Below are 24,569 nucleotides of genomic sequence, written 5' to 3' on the forward strand. Positions count from 1 at the left end.
ACACTAGAGTGCCAAGGTAAGGCTGGTAAGTTTGCCCCTTTCAGAGCAGTGATTGCTGAACTTGGCTGTACCCAGTGAAAATCAGGGGGGCCTGGCCAGGTGGCTCAGTTGGTTGGGCATCATCCTGTGTACCAAAAGGCTGCCAGTTGGATTCCCGGTGAGGGCACATGCCCAGGTTGTGGGCTCTATCCCTGGTAGGGGGAGTGCTAGAGGCAGCTCATTGATGTTTCACACTCACATCAATGTTTCTCTCTCTCCCTGTTCCTTTCTCTCTCTAAAAAATCAATTATATATTATTATAGCTGCACTTGTGTGTAGTTACAGGGGGCTCCATGTGCGAATGTTACATGGTGTATTGATCTCTTTTACTGACAGACATTTGGGAAGTTCCCAATTTTTAGCTAGTATAAAATATGCTGCTTTTACATCCTAAGGTGTGTCTTTCAGTGAACAAAATTTCTCATTCCTCCTGGATCTATACCCAGGTGTGCCAATGCTGATCACGGGGTATTCAAATATTCAGCGATGGTAGAAATGGCCAGTTTTCCAAAGTGATTATACCAAATTACACTCCACCTAATAGAGTCCGAGAGTCAGAAGTGGTTTGAGATCCATGTCAGTGACCTGGGCAAAGTTTTAAAACTCAGCCTCAGTGTTTTCATCTGCAAAATAGGACTTCTGTGAAGACTCTGTAGAAGTTTTACTGTGGTGGACACTCTTTCCCGAAAAGCTCTGGGGTCTTTTAGAAACCTACGCAATGAAACTCAAGGATCTTCTCAGGAGAGTCATTCCAAACAAGTTATGTATAAGTTCACTTTGCATGGCGAAGCTTTCTTATATGACTGGCCGTTGGCATCCATTCACGTGGGATTACTTTTTAAAAAATTCTTACCCAAGGACATGCTTAGAGAGAGGAAGGGAGAGGGGGGGAGAGAGAGAAACATTGATCGGCCGCCTTCCATACAGACCCCAACCAGGGACTGAACCTGTAACCCAGGTATGCTCCCCAACGGGGAATCAAACCAGCAACCTTTCGGTACACAGGATGACCCAACCAACTGAGTCACTCCAGCCAGACACATGGGATTACTTTTTGTTTCATATTAACTGTCATGCGTCTTTGAGATATGAAACAACATCTAATACAAAAGTCATTAATATTTGTTGAGACTTCTACACACCTCATGTCCTTGCAACTCTGAGCGCTCTTGGTTTCTCATCGTTCTGTTCATACCTTGACAAGTTAGGAAATCTTGAAGGTGCTATAAGGCAACCTGTAGCCTGTAAGGGCTTACCCACAGACACAGAATGGAGAATTTATATAAACATACATCTTCTTTTTCAGAATGTTCCATATGAACCCAAATACTGATGGGGGAGGTTGTTAACTAGGAATCAGCTAGCGAAGGATTGAAAAAACGCTTTCTTCCTTCCTCCTGTTCTCTTCCCCCTCCCCTACCCCTGCTTCCCAGTCTATCCATACATTGCTTGGTGAAAATTCAGTGGTTTCTTGGTAAATCCACTTTGGAAGACAGTTCGGTGACATTTTATAAGCCTTGTGACTCAGAAGGTCCACGCCTAGGGATATTCTTACAGAGATGCATGCTTATAGGCACCAGAAGGCAAGGATGTTTAAGAGCCCCAACTGGAAACAACCCACATGTCCACCAACAGGGTAATGGATAAACAAACCGTGGCATGCTTTTAATGGAATACTGCACAGCAGTGAAAGGGAGTCAACTGCAACTACATGCGACGACAGTTGAATCTTAAAGGGATAACTTTGAACCCAAGGAGCCAGCCCTCACAGAATACATACTATATGATTCCATTTAGATAAAACCCCAAAAAGGTGCAAAGTAGAACTGTATTGTTTAGGAGTGCACAATAAGGTAGTAAAAGTATCAAGAAAAGCAAGGCTGTTAATACCATCAAGTCAGGATAGTGATTATTGCTGGGGGGAAGGGGTGTGTGTTTATGGGGAGCTAGCAATGTTCCACTTCTAGCCCTGAATCTGAGCGTTAGTTTTATGAATATTTATTTCACAGCAGTTTCTTAAAACTGTACATTTATGCTTTAGGCACTTTTCTGTTTTTTCAGCTTCACAATATAAAAAGGGGAATGGGAAATAAACTGCAGTTGCTCCAGGGAGAAGTGAACACAATGGGAAGTATATGACCCAGAGGCCCTATCCAGCCAGCGAGGACCTGGTTAGCTGACTGCTCCTGGTAGTTAGGATCTGCCACCTCTGCGGTCTTTTCAAAGATGGGGTGAATCTTTTTAAAAATAAGTTTTATTTTTCAATTGCAGTTGATATACAATGTTATATTAGTTTCAGGTGTACAACCCAGTGATTAGACATTATATAACTTACTAAGTGATCATCCCGATAAATCTCATACCCATCTGACACCACACATAGTTATTAGAATATTATTCACTGTATTCCCCAGGCTGCACTTTACGTCCCCACGACTATTATGTAACTACCAATTTGTACTTCTTAATTCCTTCCCCTCTTTACCCAGCCCCCTAACTCCCTTCCCCTTTGGCCACCATCAGAATGTTCTCTGTATCTATGATTTTGTTTCTGTTTTGTTTGCTTATTATTTTTATATTCCAAATGTAAGTGAAATCATATGGTATTTGTCTTTCTCTGTCTGGCTTATTTCACTCAGCACAACACCCTTTAGGTCATGTGTATCTTTTATTCCAATTTGGGAGGCCTCTGTGATATGAAACTTTGACAAAAGTACCCCAAACTGTTCTCCCAGTTTTCAAATTTCGACTTTTGCTAAATAGACCACAGTTTGTGTAGAGATGAACTAATTGCACCTCTAGACACCAACCCCCTTCTTTTTAAAGTTGTTTCCTCCCTTCCTCCCTCCTCCTGCTTGCAAGATGCTGGCTGCATCCGGTTGTCAGCAGCCGAAGTGGACGGAACCCGTTTGAAAACGAGGTTTCCTCCCGGGGGAGGAGGAATCTGTCCTCCCAACTTCCCCCCAACCTCCCGACCAGCGGGTTCTCCCCTCTCTCCCCGCAAAACTCCGCGGAGCCAGGTCCCCTCGCGCCTCCTCCATTGGTCGCGGGCCATCATGTGCCGGCACTCTGGGTGGGTCTTTCTCGCGCTCAACTCCTCAGTCGCTCCTCTTTGGAGCTTGGCCGCCCGGTGGTTCAGACCTTTGCGCCCATTTCCCCTTCCCTTCCTCTCACCCACCCCTTCACACCAGTCTTATTTTAGCAAAACCCAGAGGAGGAGGGGGAGGCTCTGGAGGGGGAGGAGGGAACGCCAGGCATTGCAGCATCCGGGAGCAGCTATTGAGTGGCTAAGCGACGGCGCATACCTCCCTCCCCCCCACCTCTCTGTCTCTGTCTCTCTTTTACCCCCTGTTGGGAATTTTCAGGATTTCATTGCTGCAATTTAACCCCGGGCTGAGGCACGGTTGAGCGAAGCGCTGCGCACACACACACTCACTCAGCAGAAGAGGCAGCCGCTGGTTGACTCAGGAAGAAAAAAAATCACCTGGACCCTGCGGCCTCAAGACTCCTTAAAAGCCCCCCCCCCGGAGCGTTTCCCTCCCCTCCCCTTCTCTCCTTACCCTTTAATATTTTTTTCTTACTTTAATTTTATTTTTGGGCTACGGATCTTTGAGCTTTTTTAAGGTCTAGGAACTCGAGCGAAACCAAAAGGGCGATTTTTTAATTGGGGGAGGCTGCCCTCCCTCCAGCAAAGACCTGGTTTTTATTTTTTTCTAATAAAATATTTTTAAAAATGGGCCGAGCGCACTCCTTTTGCAAGATGCCAGCCTGACCCGTACCTCGGAGGAATTTGAAGCTTCCACTGCGTCCCGGGGGGGCGTCCTTTGCACACCGTTCGCGTCTTAAAGGGGGTGTGCGTTGGTTTGGGTTTTTTTTAGTTGTTTTTTTTTTTTTTTAAGTGCCTTTTTCTTTCTTTTTTTTTTTTTCCCCCCGGAGTGGGTGGCCTGGGGATTGCCTGGATTCCTTCCCCGGTTATTTTTTGCCTCGCTTCGCTCTCCCCTCCCCCTCCCGGCCCCCGCGCCCCGCCCCCGCCCCCTCCTCCCGCCCCTCCTTCTCCGGGGTCAGCCAGGAAGATGTCCCGAGCTGCTATCCCCGGCTGGGGCCGGCCAGCCGCCTGGTGAGCCCCCGACCCGAGGCGCCGAGCCGCCGCCGCCCGATGGGCTGGGCCGGGGAGCGTCTCCGCAGTCGCAGCTCCGGCCGCCGTCTTCGCAGCCCCGGCAGCATCAGCAGCGGCATCGGCGGCGGCGGCGTCTTCCGCATCGTTCGCCGCAGCGTAACCCGGAGCCCTTTGCTCTTTGCAGAATGGCCCGCTTCGGAGACGAGATGCCGGCCCGCTACGGGGGAGGAGGCTCCGGGGCAGCCGCCGGGGTGGTCGTGGGCGCCGGAGGCGGGCGAGGAGCCGGGGGCAGCCGGCAGGGCGGGCAGCCCGGGGCGCAAAGGATGTACAAGCAGTCAATGGCGCAGAGAGCGCGGACCATGGCCCTCTACAACCCCATCCCCGTCCGACAGAACTGCCTCACGGTCAACCGGTCTCTGTTCCTCTTCAGCGAGGACAACGTGGTGAGAAAATACGCCAAAAAGATCACCGAATGGCCATATCCTTTGCCCGGAGCCCGGCAGCTGCGCCTCCCCCTCCTCCCTCCGCTTCCCCTCTTCCAGGCTGGGAGGGAGACCCGGGGGTTGATGGGAGGTGGGGGGGTCTTCCAGGGGCTGGGAGAGGGGGCACCGGGGAGGAGTGTGCAGAATCTCTCCACCCCGAGCTGGGTTGAGCTACCGTGGAGGCTTGGGGTGGGGGGACCCGGGGAGTGAATACCTCCTAAGAACCTATTCCAGAATGAGAGCTGGGCCCTGGGGTCGTGCAGGGGCCTTGGGGGGCCTTTGGAGCCAGTTCCCGAGGGGTCAGAGTTCTCACGAATGAGCTGGGACCTGGCCGCGGCCTGGGTGCACCGGCCAGCGCAGGGGAACCATGGGGGTTGCTTCCCCTCACCAGCATTTGCGGTCGCTACAGAGCCAGAGCCCAGTCCCAGCTCGCTGGCCTCTCCACCGGCCTTCCCCAAGGTGGGGACCGCACTTTTAGGGTGCTTAGGGGTTCCCAGGGCCAGGAGTGAGGGGGACAACATGTGGCCTTCACACTGAGGTGCCAGCACTGGCCTGAGTGGGCTGCTGGCCCGACAGGTGGAGGGCACTTAATCTCCCCATGTCCGCAGGTCCCATTTCCGCCCATCTTTTGGGGTGTAGAAAACATCCCAATGGCCCCATCTGGAGCCCTGACCTGGAAGACCCAGTCTGAGCTCTTTGACTAAGAAAGGGCAGGAGAAAATGAGCTGTTGGGTCCTTCCTAGAGGGTAGAGGGCTGTGTCAGGCCCTGGGTTGGATTCAGCTTCTCCCACCATAGGGAGCCTCGAGGGGACACCAGGAGAATCAGCACCCATGTGGACATCTCAGGCAGGTAAATGCCTTTTTCTTCTTTCTTTTTAAAAAAAAAATCAAAGATCCAGAGGAAGGTGAAGACCACATTTTCCTCTATTCAGTTGCTATCAAAATGCAGGTCCCCTGTGTTTCTTTAAATCTGTGCCTGCTTGAAATAAACCTTAAAGAGGGTTTAACATCTGTTGAGATGTAGGCAGGCAAGGATGGGTAATTAGTCGGGCTTTCTAGCAGTTATCTAAGCATGACCCAGATTCCAAGTGGGGGGACGCACCTTGCTCCCCAGGCTGACTGGCCATCGTGTCATGCCCAAATGTGCCACTTCTCGGCAAGGTTCCAACTGGCCGCCCTCAGTGTAAAAATGAATGTGGCTGCGTGGGTCCCCATGGCTCAGCGATGAGCCCCCACCCATTTTGTCTATGGTTTTAACTTATATACTCAACAGGGCTGGGCCTTGGTGGTCCTGAGTTGGTTATTTGAGGAGCACAGTGGTGGGTGGATTCACTTTTAATAGGGCTCAGAATTGAGCCAGGTTTTTGGCTTCTGGGTGCTTAAATTGTCATGGAGGGCGCTGAGGTTTTGGAGTGTGTGAACGGTCTACTTCGAGGGTGGTGAAAATTAAGAGGTTCACCCCGGGCCCTTCTGGAGGGATGTACCCCTAACTACGATGGGTGCCCAAAGCAGGAACCAGGTCTTTGCCTGCTAAGTCCCAACCTCTCAGAGGTCTTGTGATCACTCTGTCTGCCTCCCTCTCAACCCCTGGAGGAGTGGTGGGAGCTTGGAGGATGGCAAGGTGTCAATGTGTGCACTGCTCAGCTAACTCCAGGGGGTGTCCGGGGGGAATTCACTGGGCTGACAGGTTTCCAGGTTGAGAATGGCTTTAGATCACCTTCTGGATCCTGGATTTGGCATCTTCTAAGAGGAAAGGAGGGAGGTGGAAGTCCTAATGTGTCCTTAGCTCACCCCGGTCCTGCCTGAATCCTGCAGAGAGGGCTGTTGGGGAGGAAGGAGATTGCTCAAGGGAGGGGTGCAGGTGACTTGGGAGTGTTGGTGGGTACTTAGTTTTCTTTGGCTTTCTTGCTGTTGGTAGCTTTGTGATGAGTTTGTGCATTTCGCTCTCTGCAGACAGTTTTTGTTCTCTCTTTGGCCCGAGGCAGCAAACACATTATACAGCCTCACTCTGGAAAGAAAAGCTCTCCATCCCCCAGTCTGTCACGGAGTAGGTCATCCAGGACTGAGCTTTTTCTGGAGAGGATGAGTCGGGTGGGGACAGAGAGCTGGGGGCCTGGATAAGGGAATTCGGGCCGGTGAAAGGAGGTGGAAACACTGAGGAGTCAGTGTACCAGGGCAGAATGTTGACTTCTGAATCCACATACTTCTGTTATTTAAAAAGTGTTTAAGTACTTATTCTGAACTTCTAAATAAAGTCTGATATATGTGTAGGAAAGTTGAGTCCATATTAGCAAGTGTTCACAAAGTGAACACAAGCCTGCAACTGGCACCCAGGTCAAGAAAAAGAATGTGATCAGCCCCTCCCAGCACCTCCCTCATGTCCCGTCCCAGTCATTCCCCTCCAAGGGTAGCTGCTACCCTGACACCTAACCCCCATGGGCTCATTTCGCCTCTTTTCAAACCTCCTATAAACTGAGTCACGGGCTGTGGTATTTTATATCTGGCTTCTTTAGCTCAAGATTCATCTGTGTTTCTGTGAGTAGTTCTAGATAGTTCCTTCTCATTGCTGTGTGGTATCTTATTGTGTGACTCTAACACAGGTATTTACCCTTCTATTGAGGGCTACTGGGGAGTTTCCAGATTGTGCCGCTAGGAATATTGTTGTACATGCCTTTTGTTGAACTTGTACTTTGCATTTCTCTTGGGTCTATACCTAGGAGTGGAATTGGCCCTGCCATTCTTTGACACGTGTGTAGCAGGACATGTTTTGGGAAACAGCATTAACTAAGGGTTGCTGCTGAATTGGGAAAGCAGCTTCCTCACTGCCTTTGGAAGAAGAGTGAGTGCAAGTCCCATGAACTTGGCTGTATGCTTATTGGGCCTAAGAGTGTTACTTACAGCGTGGCGCGCTGGTGGAGGGTGCAGCCTTGACTTCCCCACGCTCACAGGCACTTTGCCGCTGTGATTTCTTACTCTTCTGCACCCCACCCCATCCCCAGCAGTGCAAGCTTGAAGCCAGCAGTGAGAATTAAGGGTTCTCATTAATTTTATTTTTCTCTTCCTAAGTAAGAAAACCCAAATGGAGGTCTTGGATGTTGATTTACACTGCTGCCTTTTGCTCTTGGAGTAGGCCGGGCAGCAGGCCATCTTGACCACACACCTTGGTTTCATGTTTTTGTTGATTGGAAGTCTGATTTAAAGATGGCTGTGACGGGCTCTGACGATGGCTTCTAAAGAGCTCAAATCTGTCAGCTCAATAAGGCACATCTTCCTAGAGCCCCCAGTTAATGCCATTTGCTCCTTCTGATGTGCCACCAAGCGCCACTTTGAATGTCGTCTTCCCCCAGTCCTGCTGATGCCAGCAGATCTCCCACAGAACAGGGTGTAGGAATTTGGGCCATTGCAAGAGCCACAGACCCAGGTCTGTGTGTTATCATGCTCGGTTTCCTGAATCGCATACAGGATTCTGGCTTTTCGGGAATCACAACAAGAAGCCCAGAGTCCCATCACATCAGGTAACCTGTGGACATTGACCGACTGGCATTCCCCCAGTGTGTTTTGTGTGTGTGTGTGTTTTAATGAAAGGCTCTTTAAGACAACTGAGAAACAGAGGGAGCTCTGGAAGAAGTTGGAGCATGTTATCGGACTCTTGGCCCATCCTGAAAAGTAGAATGTGCTAGAAGATACTACTGTAGAGGGCAGGGCCGCATGACCCATAGGTCCTTCTACTAGATCAGTGCAGCTAGTATTTTCAGAAAAGCAAAATTCTGGGAAGTAAGGATTAGCATGGCTTTTTCCATTGGATTTTTTGTTTTGTTTTGTTTTCTACAAAGGTGCCTTCCCTTCTCTGAAAAATCTACCTTGAACTGGCTGGAGTTTATAGTCTTAATGTACAGTCTGAATTTATCCCACCCAGTGTGCGTTTTGGTGCATTTCACTATAGCAGTGTTAGCTGTACTCGATACTGAAGACTGTTCCAGCCCCCCACTGGGAGTGTTCTGTGTCCATTGCTGTGCTGCTCAAACTTACATGTGCACGAGGATTATCTTGTTAAAGTGATGATCCTGGTCCAGCCGGTTTGGGTGGGGCCTGGGAGTCTGCTTTTCCAACACACTTATAAGGATTGCCCGCGCTGCTAGTCTGTGGGTTACACACACCTAGAGTATCTATGTCACATCATAGATGCATCCTGTTACCTTTTTCTTCTCTTTCTCAAAAATCAGGTTTATTGAGATATATTTGCTTATAGCAAATTCACCCTTTTTAGCGTACAGTTCTGTGAGTTTTGACAAATACATGTAGTCATGTAGTCACCACCAAAATCAAGATAGGGAACAGTTCTGTCACCCCAAATTACCCCCTAATGCCCCTTCAGGTGATCTCCCTACTGCCCAAACCCCTTGCTAGCACTAATCTCTTCTCCATCCTTAAAGTTTTGCTTCTTCCAGAAGATCATATAAATAGAATCCCACTGTGTAGCCTCAGTCTGGCTTATTTCACGCAGCCTTTGCAATTCATTCATGTTGTTGTGGTGCCAGTGGTTTATTGCTTTTTGGTGTTGTGTAATATTCCATGGAATGGATGGACCAGAGTCTGTTCATCCATTTCCCAGTTGAGGGACATTTGGGATGTTTCCAGGTTGGGTGATTATGGATAGAGCCACTATAAACACTGGCAGATGGGTGTTAGTGGGAGCATTGAGAACCTACATTTCACTTCTTCTGGGTAAATAAATACCCAAGGGCAGGATTGTTGGGTTGTGTGGTAAGTATATGTTTATAAGAGACCGCCGAACTGTTTTGCAAAGTGGCTGTTCCATTTTAACATTCCCACCCCTGTTAGCCTTCTAAAAAGCATCAAGCTCTAAATGCCAAAGCACATGTGGCCTCGAGGGTTTAGAAAAAAGGATTGTGGGTGTGTAGAAAGTGCTGGAAGTGGTAGCACTAAGTGCCAGTCAGAGAAATAGGGAGAGTGAGGATGTTGCTTGTAGCCAAGTGCCGGCACTAGTTTGAAACACGGGGAGAGAGGGGAGTCTGGCTGGGTGTGCTGGCCCTGCTGCTCGGCGTGAGCGGTCAAGGCCGTGAGCGCCAGGCCCCCTGCTTGCCACTGCGGCCCCGCGCCCCGCAGAGTAAGCGCCTGTAAACGTGTGTCCAGGGCGTGAAAAAAGGGCCTCTCTGCATCGTTTGCCAAATCCTACAGATCTGATTCGCCCTTGTGCCAATGTTTTAGGTTTTTGATGGGTTTTAGTCGTGTGTTGGGGGGGGGTGTGCGTGAGGTTATCAGACCAAAGAAGGTTTCTGAAATTTTAGTGCTTGAGAAGTTGGGGAGCCGTGGCCCCTTGTGAGGGAAGTCCTCCTTCAGGGCCTTGGGGGGGATGTCTGTGGCTTCCGTTCCCCCCTGCTGCTCCCCAGTAGCAAGCACACGTGTGTACTCCCTCAGTGACCGAAGGTACCACTGGAAGTGGCTCGGAGCAAAGATGGTCAGAGCCCCAAATGCCCTGAAGGGAATACATTTCTGAGAATGCCAACTCAGCTTTGTAGAAGGGACCCGGTGGTGCCATGAGAGATGGCAGAGAGAGGGAAAGCGCTCCAGACTCTGGGTCAGCCAGGCCCGGGTTTGAATGACTCAGTTTCCTCATGTGCGTGATGAGGATACTGCTTCGGATAGCACCCGCCTCGGACAGCTCTCAGAGCTTAAATGAGGTCACTCGTGGGAAATACTCAGCACAGTGTCCAGCATGGAGAAAGCCCCCAAAATACATGAGCGATAATACCAGAGAGTACTTTTTTCTCTAATGTCCTTTTTGGGAAACTTTGGCTTTTTGGGAAGTGAGCCTTTCTGGGTAAGGGGAGCAAAGGCCCCTGTAACTGGCCAATTTGAATTTAGTAACCTGAGTGTGGCACTCTTCAAAGGACCCTCAGATATCTTTGCATTTCTGGTTCTCTCCAGGAGCTTTCGGGGGGAAAAATCATGCCCACTTGACCCATTTTTCTGTTCCTTTCAGTCCAAGACAAAATTAATTGTCTTCCTCTCCCTTGACCCCTCCTCCCTCTGAGGGTTAGGTTACAAGATGAAGGAGTTTTAAGATACATACTTAGCTTCCCCCTCTCTCCCCATGTCCTGCCCCAAACTCATCTCCTTTTAAGCTTGTCAAGAGTCCAGCCCAGGATGGAGACCACAGGCCTAGCAGAACTGCTGTGGCCACCCCAGGAGACCACCGAGAGTTAACAACAGAACCCTGCTCATCTTTGGGGTTAGCATATGCCCCCCTCACACCCCCAATTTCTCTCTTTCTTCTTTCTCTCCTGGAAGAATAGAGAAGGGAAGTAACATTCCAGAAGAGGGAATCAGGTGGTTGGCCTCAGCAACTTGAGTTTCAGAAACCACTGATCATGGGTGACCAGATGTCCCAATTTGCAGGACTGCCCTGGTTTCAGCATCTCAGAGAACCCAGCAGTTCTAGGCAAACTGGGATGTTGTGAGTTCTTAACATGGAAGAGGAGGGAGCAAGAGATGGTTCCATGGCCCCAGGAACGGAGAAGATAAGTAATTTTTTCCCTCTGAAAAACCCAAGACTTTTGCTCAAAGTAAATTCTGCTTTTGGAGGCTGCCGATCTAAGGCAGTTAATGCAAAAGAGATCCCAGCTCTGAAGCAAATTTCCTGAGTTAAGTCCGGATCAAGTTTTGTCATCTCTCTTGGGTCAGACATGACTTTATTTTCTGTTCAGACTGGGAACATCATTGGGGCTTCCTTGAAGGGGCTCAGTGCTCATGTTAGACCTTGGATTCAGAACTAGCAGTCTCTCTCCCGAGTGACCCTACTCGGAGCAGGGACCCCTCTCTGGAGCGATGAAGAAGACTCAACTTTGTCACCCACCTGCCAGTAAATAATATTCACACTATTAAGTTCTGTTCTCATTTTAGGCCTGTGTGTAATATATACATCACACATATACATGTGATAAAACAGTGTTAAGGTATTTCTATACAAGCGGTGTTTGCAGGAAAGCTAAGTCTCATCTCGAGAATAAACTGACAGATTTGTCTTAAATGAGACACATTGGGGCTGACCTAGAACTTGCTCTGGGATAGGGGTTATGTGGTTTCTGACCTTCCAGAATCTGCCATATTCTTTTATCTCATTGACCTTTATTAAGAATAATGGGACTGGGGAGTGGGGGACCTTTATTTGCTGCTGTGAAATGTTTGTGGCATGTTGTGGAGTCCACATAGGCATGTGACTGAGCAAATGGCACCAGGAGTGGAGGCTGAAAGGAACAGAAGTAATATTGATTGGAGGCACAGCATACAGGGCTTGGGGACTGGGGACTCGGCTGCAAATCTCAGCTCCAGTTCACAGTAATGAAGCCTCAGTCTGCTCATCTATAAAGTGGGCATAGTTCAGTGTCCAGGGAATTGTGGGAAGGTTAAAAGATACTGTGCACAGAAAGCATGAGCCATGTATTATCACTGTAAAAAGTAGCAAGGCAGGTGGGTTTTAGACTTCATGATGGCAAGGGCTGGGTTTGTTGTGGTCACCGCTCTGGCCCTGTGCTTGGCACCTACAGGGACTGAATACATAATTGTGGGGTACTTTCATGCACCTCAGATTTAGAGCCTATTGCTTTAATACTCTTCTGGGTTTACAACACACTCTCAATATTGTCTCTCCTTTAGCTTACTTTTTTCTTATTTTAATAGAGTATGGAAATACTGGTGCACCAGCTACCTAAGTCAAGAATTAAAATGGTGGTCCTCAGAGTGGCAGCCCGGCCCGCAGGGTCGGTACCGCATGCTCTAGGGCAGATGTCTCACACTTGGGTGTGCTTCAGCATCACCTGGAGGGCTTTTAAACACAGGTGGCTGGGCCTCACCTCTGGAGTTTCTGATTCAGCAGGTTTGGGATGGAGCCTGAGAATTTGCATTTCCAGCAGGTTCCCAGGTGGTTCTGTTACAGCTGGTCTGGGGAGCACACTTTGAGAAACCCTGAGCTACAACATGACCAGTAACTTTCACCTGTAATTCCTGACCCTGTCTTTTCTTCACTCGGCCCCCCACTGCACTCGCCCAAAGGTATTTACTCTCTCGGATTGATTTACTCTCTCCCCCTCCCCCTCCCCCTCCCCCCTCCCCCTCCCCCCTCCCCCCTCTCTCCCTCCCTCTCTCCCTCCTTCCCTCCCTTCCTTCCTTCCTTCCTTCCTTCCTTCCTTCCTTCCTTCCTCCCTCCCTCCCTCCCTCCCTCCCTCCCTCCCTCCCTCCCTTCCTTCCTTCCTTCCTTCCTTCCTTCCTTCCTTCCAGGTTTTATCACATGTGCCTTATAAATTTAATTTGCTCGGCGTCTGGAACTTGTACTTGCTTTTCCCACTGAACAGTATGTTTCTAAGATTCATCTCTCTTGTTGAGTGTAGCTGTAGGTCATTTATTTTTCTTTGTATAATTTTGCATTTTGTGATGATACAACAATTTATCCGTTTTCCTGGATGGTGGACATTTGGGATGTATCCAGATTTTTTATTTTATTTTATGCTATTATGAACAGTGCTGCTGTGATGAATAAATAATTTTTGAGTGAATGAATTCAAGGTGTTAATTTTAGTCTGTGTACTTGGGGATCTAGCTTCAGTTAGAATCAGCTGAGATTCATCAGCATTTCTGGAACACCAGCCATCTGACAGGCACTGGCAAAGGCATTTCATTCTATTCATCATGCTCTCTAAGGGCTAAGTCAGCCACACAACCCCCGGTCCTGCTTGTTTTCTGAAAGTCAACCTGTGGTTTAGACCTTTGGGTTTGTAGAGAGGCTGCATGGCCAAGTCAAGAGCGTGGACTCTGGAGCCAGGTGGCTGGGGTTCAAATCCCAACTCTTCTAGTCACTAGCTGTGTGACCTTGGGCAAGTCACTTAAATGTTCTGTGTCTCAGTTTCCCAGTCTCTGTCCAGTGGGGATTGATAGCACCTATCTTGGAAGATTAAATGAGTTAATACATGTTATTCTTAGAATAGTACCTGGAACTTAGTAAGCACCATATGTGTTTATAGATGGAGGGATAGATGGATAGGAAGGAGGGAGGAAAGGAAGAAGGGAGGAAAGAAGGGAGAGATAGATGGATAGGATGGATGGATGGAGGAAGGAAGGAAGGATGGATGAGTGGATTTATTATGGTGGCCATATTTGGGTCCCTCAGACCTAATGCTTGGCATAGTGTGTGGCACACAGTAGGAGCTACAAAGTATTAGTTATTGTTATTTTGCCTTTTCTTACCAAAGTTCTCAACTCCCTTGACCTCCGTTATCCTTTGGCATGTATTTTGTTAACCCATTCTCCTGGATGATCAACTCAGACACTGCTGCTTCAAGGTATAAGCCTAGGGGAAATCAGTCACAGGGTCCTGGTGATTGCCTGTAGTAGAATTCCGTGATTCCAAGGCCCAAGCAGGATTTTCCTCATCTCTCAGCAATCCTTTCCTATGTTCCTAAGCATCTTCCTCTCCCATTCCCTACATCCCACTGCCAGACTCTCTCCAATGCCACATTCCCTCCAATCTCCCCACAGCTCCCCTACTCCTTAGCCTTGCTCTAAGAGTGCCATCATTGAAGAAATCGCTTACTTCAAACCAGTGAGAATAGGTCAGCTTCCATGAGAGTCTTATAAGGACTCAGAGCATGTGGGTCTTGCACAAATTGGGATAGCCAAAAGGGTTTATGGACTTGAATTATCTTTAGAAGAGTTGTTAGAATGCAAATTTTTAAATTTGGCCTATTCGTAATCACAGTACAGTCTTTTAAGTTTTGGATCATGGATGGATGTTTGCTGGGGAGAGGGGCACATGATGTTAGTGTCCGATGAGTGGATAGAAATGGATGGATCTATGGATGGTTGGACAGACAGATGGATTATAGGCAGGTAGATGAATGAATGGAGGGGAGGAAGGAAGGAAAGAAAGAAGGAAAGATGGATGATGTTGGATGGATGGGTGATTGGATGGGTAGGTGGATGGATTCGAGGTGGGTGGATAAAGAGATTGGTGGATTACTGGATGGATGGGTGGACAGATGGATGGATGATGAAAGAAAGAAAGGTTGGATGGATAGATGGATGGATATATGGGTGGATCAGTAGATGGACAAATGACTGGAATGGACTGAAGGATAAAAAGATGGATGGGTGGGAGAATGGGTGAATGTTGGATATAAGAGTAGATTGAAGGGTGGGTGTCCATGTTGGGTCTCTCTAATATTTGGTATTCTTATTGGTTTGAGAATGTAAGTTCCTCCACTTACGCTCTAGTTGGACCTTTCCTAGAGTCAAGTGAATTTTGCATGCTTTTTTGTGAAAATATGATTGTATGCTTATGTCTCACTTCTCTAATTAGAGAGATCCTTGTGGGTGGGGGGCAGTAATTGACCTTCCTCGATTCCCCCAGCAGTTCCTGCACTGTATCATGCGTAAATGTTGGTTAATTGAGTAGTAATGAGCAAAATAGTACTTTGACAAAGATTATTAAATTTCTGGAAACACCTGGTTTTGTTTATTTTAGTATAAGTCTGAAAGTGGAAATTCTTGGATTTTGCTCCATCGGTGAATAGTGCTGAGCTAGAGGAATAGATATCTCTCTCCTGAGCAGGTTGACTACATGCCCCAGATTCTCACCCACTGGCCAGAGATTATAGATCAGATGTATGAGGGCCCCACATGACCCCCCATGATCTGGTCCCTGTTCTGCCTTTGATCTCATCTCTTCCATTCTCTACCCCTTCTCCTCTGTCTGAGCCCCACTGGCCCTTTTTGCATTTGTGTTGGCTGTTCCCTCTGCCTACATCATAGTTCCCCTGGGTCTCCTCATGTCTGACTCCTCCTCCTCATTTAGGTCTCAGCCTAAATGCTGCCTCCTCCAGGAAGCCTGTCCTCCTCATTTATTGAACACCTAAAGTACGATGAAGAATATAAAATATATGTATACTCTCCTACCCGGAGAGAAGCTCTGGAGACATTTTAATGTATTTTATTCCATACCTTTTTGTGGGTATAAGCTTTCTTGAACACATTTCCATGTCACTAGATATCCTTGGCAGCATCAGGACTACCATGTTTAGTCGCACAGGCTGTACACTACAAAAGGGCATCACATCTCATATCATAGGCATCATAGAACTATACATTTATTATTTAAATGTCCCAGTTGATAGAAGCTTAAATATCTTGTTCTGGAAAAATGAAGATATTATGACAATTTTTGACAGATGGACCTAACAACTTGAAAAGGGGGCATCTTATTGAAATTCACACAGTGGTGCTGTATGGGTTGGCAGCAACCCCAGAAAATACTGTTGTTAATATCTGATGATATTCTACTTCATGGCTGTATCATACTTTGTGAACCATCTCCAATTGTTTGTTTGTTTTGCTTGTAAAGAAAAGTGCAGTGAACATCTTTGTGCATGCATCTCTGTCCAAGATTCTGATTATTTTCAGAATAAAATTCTGGTCTAGATATGGGACTCGAAGTCTTGAAACTGTGTTGCCATCACTTTCCTTGAATCTGTAAAAGAGATTTTGAGACCAGGTGACTCAAAATTCAGGAAGTCGAGGGGGAGGAGCAGGGAAAGAACAGTGGCTTGGTTTGCAGTTCTTCCTGGGCTGCATGTTCAGCAGTGCTTTTGAACTGGGGGTGATTTTGCCCCACAGGGGACTTTTGGCAATGTCTGAAGACATTTTTGGTTGTCACGAATGTGGAGGGAGGGGTAATACTGATATGTAGTGGACAGAAGCCAGGTATGCTAGTGAGTGTCCTAAAAATGCACAGGACAGCCCCCCTCCCGCCCCAGTAAAGAATTATCCAGCCCAAGATGTCAGTAGTGCCAAGACTGAGAAATCCTCATGTAAAAGATGTCACGGATTTCTTGGAGGGGAGTGGGTGGATTTAGGGTTTTGGGGTGACTTACATTTAATTTACAGTTTTTCTTCCTTGCTGGGTGTTGAAGCCAGCTTTCTGTGAACTTTAGATCCCACACGATCAGTAACAGGCTTGCTACCAACAGATTCGCTGATGTAAATATAGACGAGTATGTAGAAGGAAATCTCACCCAGAGTTGGAAAAGGTTGGCATGAAAGCTGCTGTGGCCTCCGTTTCTCCTTTCTCCTTCTGGTGCCCAGTTTTTAAATCGTGTCTCACTTTCTGGGTTCCTGGCATGGTGAGTGCTGCTAGTGTAGACTGTGGTGTTCTGCTCCCTTAGTCTTCATGCCGTGACTGGCTTTGGGCACAAATAGGACACAGACCCCTGGGGCAGATGAGCTTAGAGATGTGAGGGGAGGAGGAGTGCATTCATTCATTCATAAATGTTTATTGAGCACCTACCATGTGCCAGGCGAGGTGGGGGTGAGATGAGGGCAGGAAGGTAACAAGGGTATATTTTGTACAGAGCTTTTTTGACCACAGTGAGGACTTTTACTCAAAAGGAATTCCCTTTTTTCCTCCTGGCACACCTAAATTTTTTGTTTTTCATAATAAAATAGGGTCATTTTGGGTGCTGTTTTTTCAATATGAGCCACACTGCAGTCACCCCACCCCACCCAGTGATGATGTTTTTGCACACATCTGTGACTCTTAGGACAGAGTCCTGGAAATGGCATATCTGGGTCATGTGTCAGCCTTAGGGCCAGGTCACGAGGGACAGTAAGTCTCTGCCTTCCAAGGTCCCCTTTTCTTAATTATGGGTACCAACTGGGTTGCCCGTGATTTAACATCCCGAAGACGATGGGCCTTTTCCAGATCCATGCAGGCTGTCTGCATCTCCTTGATCTTCTGGTTTTCTCTAGGGACATTCTGCACAGATATCTTTGGGCGGAGGGGAGAGGTTGCACCAAGTTCTATAGACACTGAGCTTCTGTGGCTCTGTGTTGGCTTTCAGGCATCCTAGTGTAGTGGTCAAGAGGGAGGGTTGTAGAGGCAGGCTCCCTGGATTCAAATCCCCATTCTGTTCATTTCCAACTGCACCATTCTGGCAACTCACTTACTCTTTTGGGCCTGTTTCATCATCTTTAAAACGGGTACATAACACTGGTGCTTGCTTTGTGGGATTGTTTTAAGCTCAAGCAGTACTCAGAACAGTGCCTGGCAACTAGTATATGCTGAATTATAGTCTCTCCCCCGACTCTCCATTGTTTTGGGCCAGGCTTTAGCTTCTTTTCTCATGCAGTAGTTCTGTGTGCCTCTGTTGGTGCTGAAAACCACTTTATTTCAGGGTGTCATAGCTGTCATGTGATTTTAAGTGAGCTTTCCCAGCCTGAGTGCCAGCCTTGGCTCTTCTAACTGACCAAACAGGGCCTCCCTCACCCCCAAACTTGATGGGAAGCAATTGGACCATTTTCCACATTCAGCTTCTCTGTTGGAAATGCAGAGTCTTGCTCCCAACCCTGCTAGGACCCAGTCTGCATCTCAGTAAGACCGCCCTGTTGGTTTTGGTCGAATTTGGAATCACTTGGAAGCTTGAAAAATGCTGATGACCCAAGCCCTGCCCCCACAAATACTGGTGGTGTTACCAGATGGGGACTGGCCTGGAATGAGTCTGCCCCAGGCCAGCCTGTAGTGTGTGGGTTCTTGACTTTGTGCAGGAAAGATTTCAAAATATGAGTTTAGGTGATTTTGAGAGTATGTTTTTAAAAACTGGGGGCAGTGAAACAAAGGAAGGGCTTAGGCTAAAAGCACAGGAGAGAGCCTAGGCGGGGCCGCTTTGACTCCCTAGAAACACTATAGAAGTGAGCCAAGGCAGGACTGGTGTCAGCTCGCTGGAAAGTCAGAGAAAAAGGGCGCGTTGGAGACAGGTTCAGGGGGTAAGCCTGGGACAAGCTGCTGCTGCACACTGCTCCCCTGGTTGCAAGTCTCGAGGGGAACCTTTAGAGTTTAGGAGAAAGTAAAAAGTTCCTGCCCGGGAACAGCTATGGGAGTGCTCCAGAGAGAGCCCATGCTGGGTCTTTGTCTTGCGGATTTTTATCTTTCTTCTGCCTTTGGGAATCTTAGGGGAGAGTCTTAACAGAATATTCGTTAGTTTTCCAGGTGTGTCCTTCAACATGTTGATTCATCAAAATGAGCGTGTATGGAAGTTTCGGATTATTCTCTGGTCAGTTTCACTGCTTTACTTTTATCTTGGGCCTGTCTGGCTCTAATTGGGTTTTTTATTATTTGTTCCCCTGACTTCATCTGTCCTTGGATTTGGCTGGCACAAATGAGACTGACTGGGTTTCTGTCCTCTGTTTCCCTGACCAGGGTGATTTAAGCCATATATTCTCTGGTTAAGGAGGGGAGGTATAAACCATTTGCTCTCAAGTGTCCTTGGTTAGGGAAGATAAAGTCTTGTGATCCACTAGCTGTCCCTAAGTTGTTCAAATTGTTTGGCCTTGTTTAATTATTTGTCTCAGTTTCCCCATTCCACTTGCCCAGGAATTTTCCTAGCTTACTATTCTGCCTCAGTGGTATTGGTCCAGGGTTGCCCCTGGTTGTAGGGAGTTTTGAAAACATTCCAGGTGGTTCTGCAGTTCAGCTAGGATTGGCAGAGAGCCCACTGGGTGGTTAAGAACATTTGGAAGGCAGGTAGACTGGAGTCGGAGCTGTGTGACCTTGGGTAAGCCACTTACCCTCTCTGAGCCGCAAGTTCTCTCTCTATAAAACCAGGGGCTTGCTGGCAGGGCTGCAAGAAGGAAATGCTGGGAAGATTCAGAGTGCTGAGCAGGGGGCCTGGGATGAGTCTAGTAAGCACTCCCTGCATAAAAAATTGTTAATTTTTTAAAAGGAGGTCAGCAGCCTTAGAGTTAATAGTTGGAGTGCAGGAAACTAATCTCTTTTTTAATGTGTGCTGTTTTTTTCATTAAAAAAATTGAGGTAAAAGTCACATAACATAAAATTAACCGTTAACCATTTTAAAGTGAACAAGTCAGTGGCATTTATTACATTCACAGTGTTGTGCAACCACCCCTTCTGTGTAGTTTCAAGATCTTTTATCACCCCAAAAGGAGCCCCATCCCCCTTAGCAGTCACTCCTTGGTCTCCTTCCTTCCCCAGCCCCTGGCAACTGCTAGTCTGAGTTCTGTCTTCATGAATTTATCCGTTCTGGTTTTGGAGTTTTTGGAGTCCCCTCCCCCAGCAGAGGACCCCTCAGCACCCAAGTAAAGCTGTGAGAAGACTCAGCTGCCTTCTTTGCTGGGTCTTTCCACCCCCACCTGTGTCCCCTTCCCGCACCTGGTGGCCGAGGTTAATCCCCGCAGCGCAGCAGGCTTGTGTTCTGCTCTCCTGGGGCCTCCACAAACGAGAGGTTTCATCTCAGCTGGATTTCTACCAGTTAAATATTTAATAAATAAGACCTACAACGTGTGATGCTGCGAGTGTTTGATAGTGAAACTAATGAGGGGGAGAGAGTCGCAGGTGGCCCACAGATCCAAGCCTGAGCCTGGCCGAGGGTGGGTGTCCTGGTGGCGCAGACCTGGGCCACCGTCTTGGCCACACCGTCCATGCCCCTGGGCTGTGCCTTGCTCTTTCTTTCGCACTGTGTCTGGCACAGAGGAACCACTCGATAAATATGTGTTAAAAGGAAGATAGGGGAAGGGGGAGAGGGAGGAAGAGAGAGAGGGAGAGAGAGGGAGGGAGGCAGAAGGAGGGAGACAGGGGGAGGGAGACAGAAGGAGGGAGAGGGGGAGGGAGAAAGAAGGGAAGGGAGGGACGGAGAGAGAGGGGGAAGATGGAGGAGAAAAGAGAGGGAAAGAAAGATGAGGGAGAAAGAAAACTGGAGACGGAGATGGGGAAAGGGAGCGAAGAGGGGAGGGCCGAGGAGTGGAGGTGAGAGAAGGGAGAGCTGGAGAGTGAGAAGGGCACCAGGGAGAGGGTTGGAAGATCTGGAAGGAGGCGAGGCGGAGGGGAGGGAGAGGAAGAGAGAGCGGGAAATACGGAGAAAGAGAAACAGAAGAGAGAATATTGCCTCTTGTGTCTGCCCCCCTCCCCACCACCCTCCGTCTTTCCCCCCATTTTCTGTTTCCCGGTGCTCACCTCTGTCCCCTCGCCTGCTTGCCAGCTCCGCAGCCCTTTTCATTTCCTGTGTCTGTTGCTTTTCATTTTCTGTCTGAGGGTTTGCCCCTTTTCTCTTTCTCTTCACACACTGTCCCTTGGCGTGTGTCTTGTATTTTTTTAGTTTGTCTCTGGCTGACTGTGTGTGTGTGTGTGTGTGTGTGTGTGTGTGTGTGTGTGAGGGAGGGAAGGAGTGTAGGAACATAGATGGTCATTTTAAAGATCAACCGTGAAGTGACCACCTATTGTACCCAAGTCAACAGCCAAACTGCCACCATCTCCCCAGATTCTCCCATAGGCCCATCCCCCATCATAGCCCCCCCCCCTTCCTGGATGAACCACTATTGGGGATTTCATGGGAGTCATCCGATTGCTTTTGTTTGTGGCTTTACCACCTAGGCACACCTCCCTAAGCAATATACTTAAATGTTTTGTGGTTTTGAACTTTATATAAATAAAATTATATGATATGAATTGTTTTGTATTTTGTTTCGTTGGCACACAGTTATGTGAGCAAGATCCATTCTTATTGTGGTCACTGTGGCTCCCTCATGGTCATATTTGTTCACTGATGATGAATATATGAGTTTGTTCCCTTTTGGTCACTGAAAATAAGCAATGTTACTAGTTGTTTATGGATGTCACTGCCCGAGTGCAGGAGTCTCTCGAGGGTACATGCCTCGATGCAGGATCACTGAATATTAAAATTAGTGTGTTTTCAATTTGGCTGAATACTGCCAAAGTGTTTTCCGAAGTGTTTGTGCTCATTTACACTCCTGCCATCAGTGGCGGAGCGTTCAAGTGGCTCCACACCCTCACCAACACTTGGTATTGTCAGACTTAACTGCAGCCTGTCTAGTACGGGGGTGGAGATTTTAGTTTGTGCTACCCAGTTACAAAATAGATGAATGTATTTTAACATATTTATTGGCTACTCAAGTTTCTTCTTTTGTGAAGTACCTCTTTGTGCCTGCCCACTTTTTTATTGGGTTGCTTGGGGGGGGTTTTGTTTTTCATATTGATCTGTAGGTGATCCTTATGCTTTCTGGAAACTGATCCTTCATTATTATATGCTGTGCAATATCTTCTCTTAGCTTGCCTTTTTATTATCTTTATGACATCTTTTGATCAATAGCAGTTCTTAATTTTAATGTGATTGCATTTAGGAATCTTTTCCTTCACAGTTTGTGGGTTTTGTACTTTATTTAAGAAAGCCGTTTCTACCCCAAGGTCGTGGAGATATTTTATACTATTCCTAAAAGTTTTACGGGTTTGCTCACTGTATGGCTTTAATCAGCCTGGAATAGATATTTATATATGGTGTGAGGCAGAGGGGTCTGATTTCCTTTTTATTCCATAAGGGCGGTCCCAGCACTGTTTATTAAAAAAAATCCATCCTTGCCTCGATGATTTACAAGACAACCTCTATGACCATTTAACTCTTACCCCCTTTTGTCTAGTCTGTTTTTGTACTCTGCCAGTCAAGCCACAAGTATTTATAGAGTGTTTCTGACAACATACTAGGCACTGGGTTACAGTGATGAACATGGCAGATGCAGTCAGTGCTTTCATGGAGCTTACAGTCCAGCAAGGATGACAGATAAATAGTTATGGCTACTTAATTTACAATTACAAATGATATAAGGCCTTAGGAGGGACAGGTCCAGCATGCTCTGAGAGGAGCATGTAAAACAACTTCTCCCGAAGAAGTGGTGATAAGCAGTTTTTAGTGGAACCCTGCTATAGTGGGGCAGGAGTAGTGGGAAAGATGTACTGGCCAGAGGGAACAGCATGTGCAAAGGCCCTGTGGCAGATGCTTAGGCATTTGGTATTCTAAAGGCACTGTCTGGTCGCTGACTCAGCAATACAATGAGATTGTCTGTGAACAGCCCCACTGGCTGCTGTGTGGAGAATGGATTGGATGGAGCAAGAATATAAGCCACGAGACTAGTGAGGAAGTTATTGTAGTCTTTCAAGGAAGAGGCAATGCCCCCTGGACTGGGATGGTGGCTGTGGAGATGGAAATCATTGGCCATATTGAAAGATATTTTGAGCTGGCACAATTTTTTCCCCTCTCTCTCCTCTATCTCTGTTTCTCTTTTGGTTGAGTTTTCTGGGTGAGGAAAGGAGTTTGTGATTCTTCCAAGGGTATATACTCTGCAGGACCCATAGTCTTTGGAATATGGGGCCATGGGCTCCTGCCCGAGATTACGTCTGGGAAATGGGAAGTGTGGAAAGGGCTGTTCTGATTGGCTTAGGCTTGAGTCATGTGATCTGTCCTGGTGCTGGGGGTGGAGCCAACGTCATGGAACAGGAGGCGAGATCCCTTTAAAGGTGCACTAGGGTGTGCTAGCTGCTGTAACAGAAGCGGCGAACCTCACTTCCGCCAGCAGTCTGTTGACCAGAATTTCATCCCATGGTGTATCAGTGAGGGTCTCAGTAGGAAAAGGAAGACACACATCAATAATTGAATTAAGAGATGTGGGCAGTTATTAAAACAGAGAGAGAGAGACAAAAGGACAGAGAGAGATGGAGATAAAAATAACTGTTTGCAACTTGAGGAAGCTGGCAGAATAAATGCTCCGACTTCATGCTCTCCCTCCATCTCTTGCCAGAGTTCCCCCTTGTTCAAACCCAACTGGAAGCTACAGGGTAGGTTGCTCAGTGAGGCCATCCTCACAGGTCAGCCTCCCTGGGCGTAGCAGGGTAGGGAAGGAAGGAGAGTGGATTCTGGATCCCAGAAGACAGCCACGAAACTGGCCCGTGAAACTGCAGGGGAGACTGGAACATCAGTCCATGTGCGCATCTGGGAGGAGGTTTGGTGGACACATCACACTGTCTTTTCCACAAGGACAAATCAGGTTCCCAGGTGACCTGCTTTGCTACTTTGCTGCTGTTATTATTATTATTGGTGGTGGTGATTGTTGGATCTCTCTCCATGCTAGTACCTCCTCTCTTCTTTTCCCTCCCTTACTCTGCTTAGAGAGCTGGTGGTGGGAGTCTCAGCAGGCAGCTGTGCCTCTGGAGAGGCCCCTGCTTTAATCCGAGCCTGTGGATCGGAAGCTTCCTGCCTGCAGCAAGCCACCGTCTTGCTGAAGGTGAAACCTAGGAGAGACCCCTCAGGCCGAGCCTAGGGAGGTGGATTGGGTCCCCGGGGCAGGAAGCAACCCCCCTGCATTTTTCACCTGTTCCACCCTCTTTGAAGCCTGTCTGGGCAGCAAGAAGTAGGGAGCACAACTGAAATTGTAGCCCAGACATGTTCACAATGGCTTGTGCCCACCCCGCCCCAATCTAGTACAGCTGTGTTAGCAATGGATCCCAGTCTCCAGCCCCCTCCAGGGTCAGCCCAGCATCTGTAACAATGACCTGTCCCCTCCCAGCCTTGCCCTCTTCTTTGAACTCCTTCAAGGTACTGTGATAATAGGCCATTACTGTCTTGGCTTCCTCCATTCAAGCTTGACTAGCCTCTCCTCCTCTCCATGGAGAGCAGAAGAGCAGCCCCTCATTGCTTCTGGCAGTGGACCAGCCAGGTCCCCGCCTTCCCACCACTGCGAGGTTCAGGACAATGAGGAGAGAGGTGGACAGACCCAAGTCCCCCAGGGCCATGTGCTGGCTCCATCTCTGGTGAGCTCCACAGCTCCTGGTTTTCATCACCCTTTTCCCAACTTTGCCAGATCCCTGCTTCCAGCAGTGATGGCTGCGCAGGTTCAAATCCTGGCTCAATGTCAAGGGTTTGACCACATAGGCAAGTGACTTCAGCTCCCTGTGCCTCAGTTCCCTCAGCTGTCAAATAGGGACATCACTGTAACAAGAGTTCTGGACAACATGGCAGGCACCTCACTTGTATCAATTAAGTTCATCCTTTCAATGCTGAGGGGTC

At 48.0% G+C, this 24,569-nt stretch overlaps 1 protein-coding gene across 5 annotated transcripts in view; it reads left to right on the forward strand.

Moving 5' to 3' along the window:
• Positions 1-4,340: 4,340 nt before the first annotated feature.
• Positions 4,341-24,569, forward strand: part of CACNA1A (calcium voltage-gated channel subunit alpha1 A) — a gene marked incomplete at its 5' end in the record, with an annotated part of 198,458 nt that continues 178,229 nt past the window's right edge. For 2 of the 5 annotated variants that reach the window (XM_081134439.1, XM_081134442.1), the window contains one exon: positions 4,341-4,634. In XM_081134439.1, coding sequence (XP_080990565.1) covers positions 4,342-4,634 — 293 coding nt within the window. The remainder of the gene's footprint in view (positions 4,635-24,569) is intronic. The other 3 variants (XM_081134443.1, XM_081134441.1, XM_081134440.1) reach the window with 2 other exon arrangements.

The sequence above is a fragment of the Miniopterus schreibersii genome (assembly GCF_964146895.1).
Source record: "Miniopterus schreibersii genome assembly, chromosome: 4".
NCBI classification, from domain to species: Eukaryota; Metazoa; Chordata; class Mammalia; order Chiroptera; family Miniopteridae; genus Miniopterus; species Miniopterus schreibersii.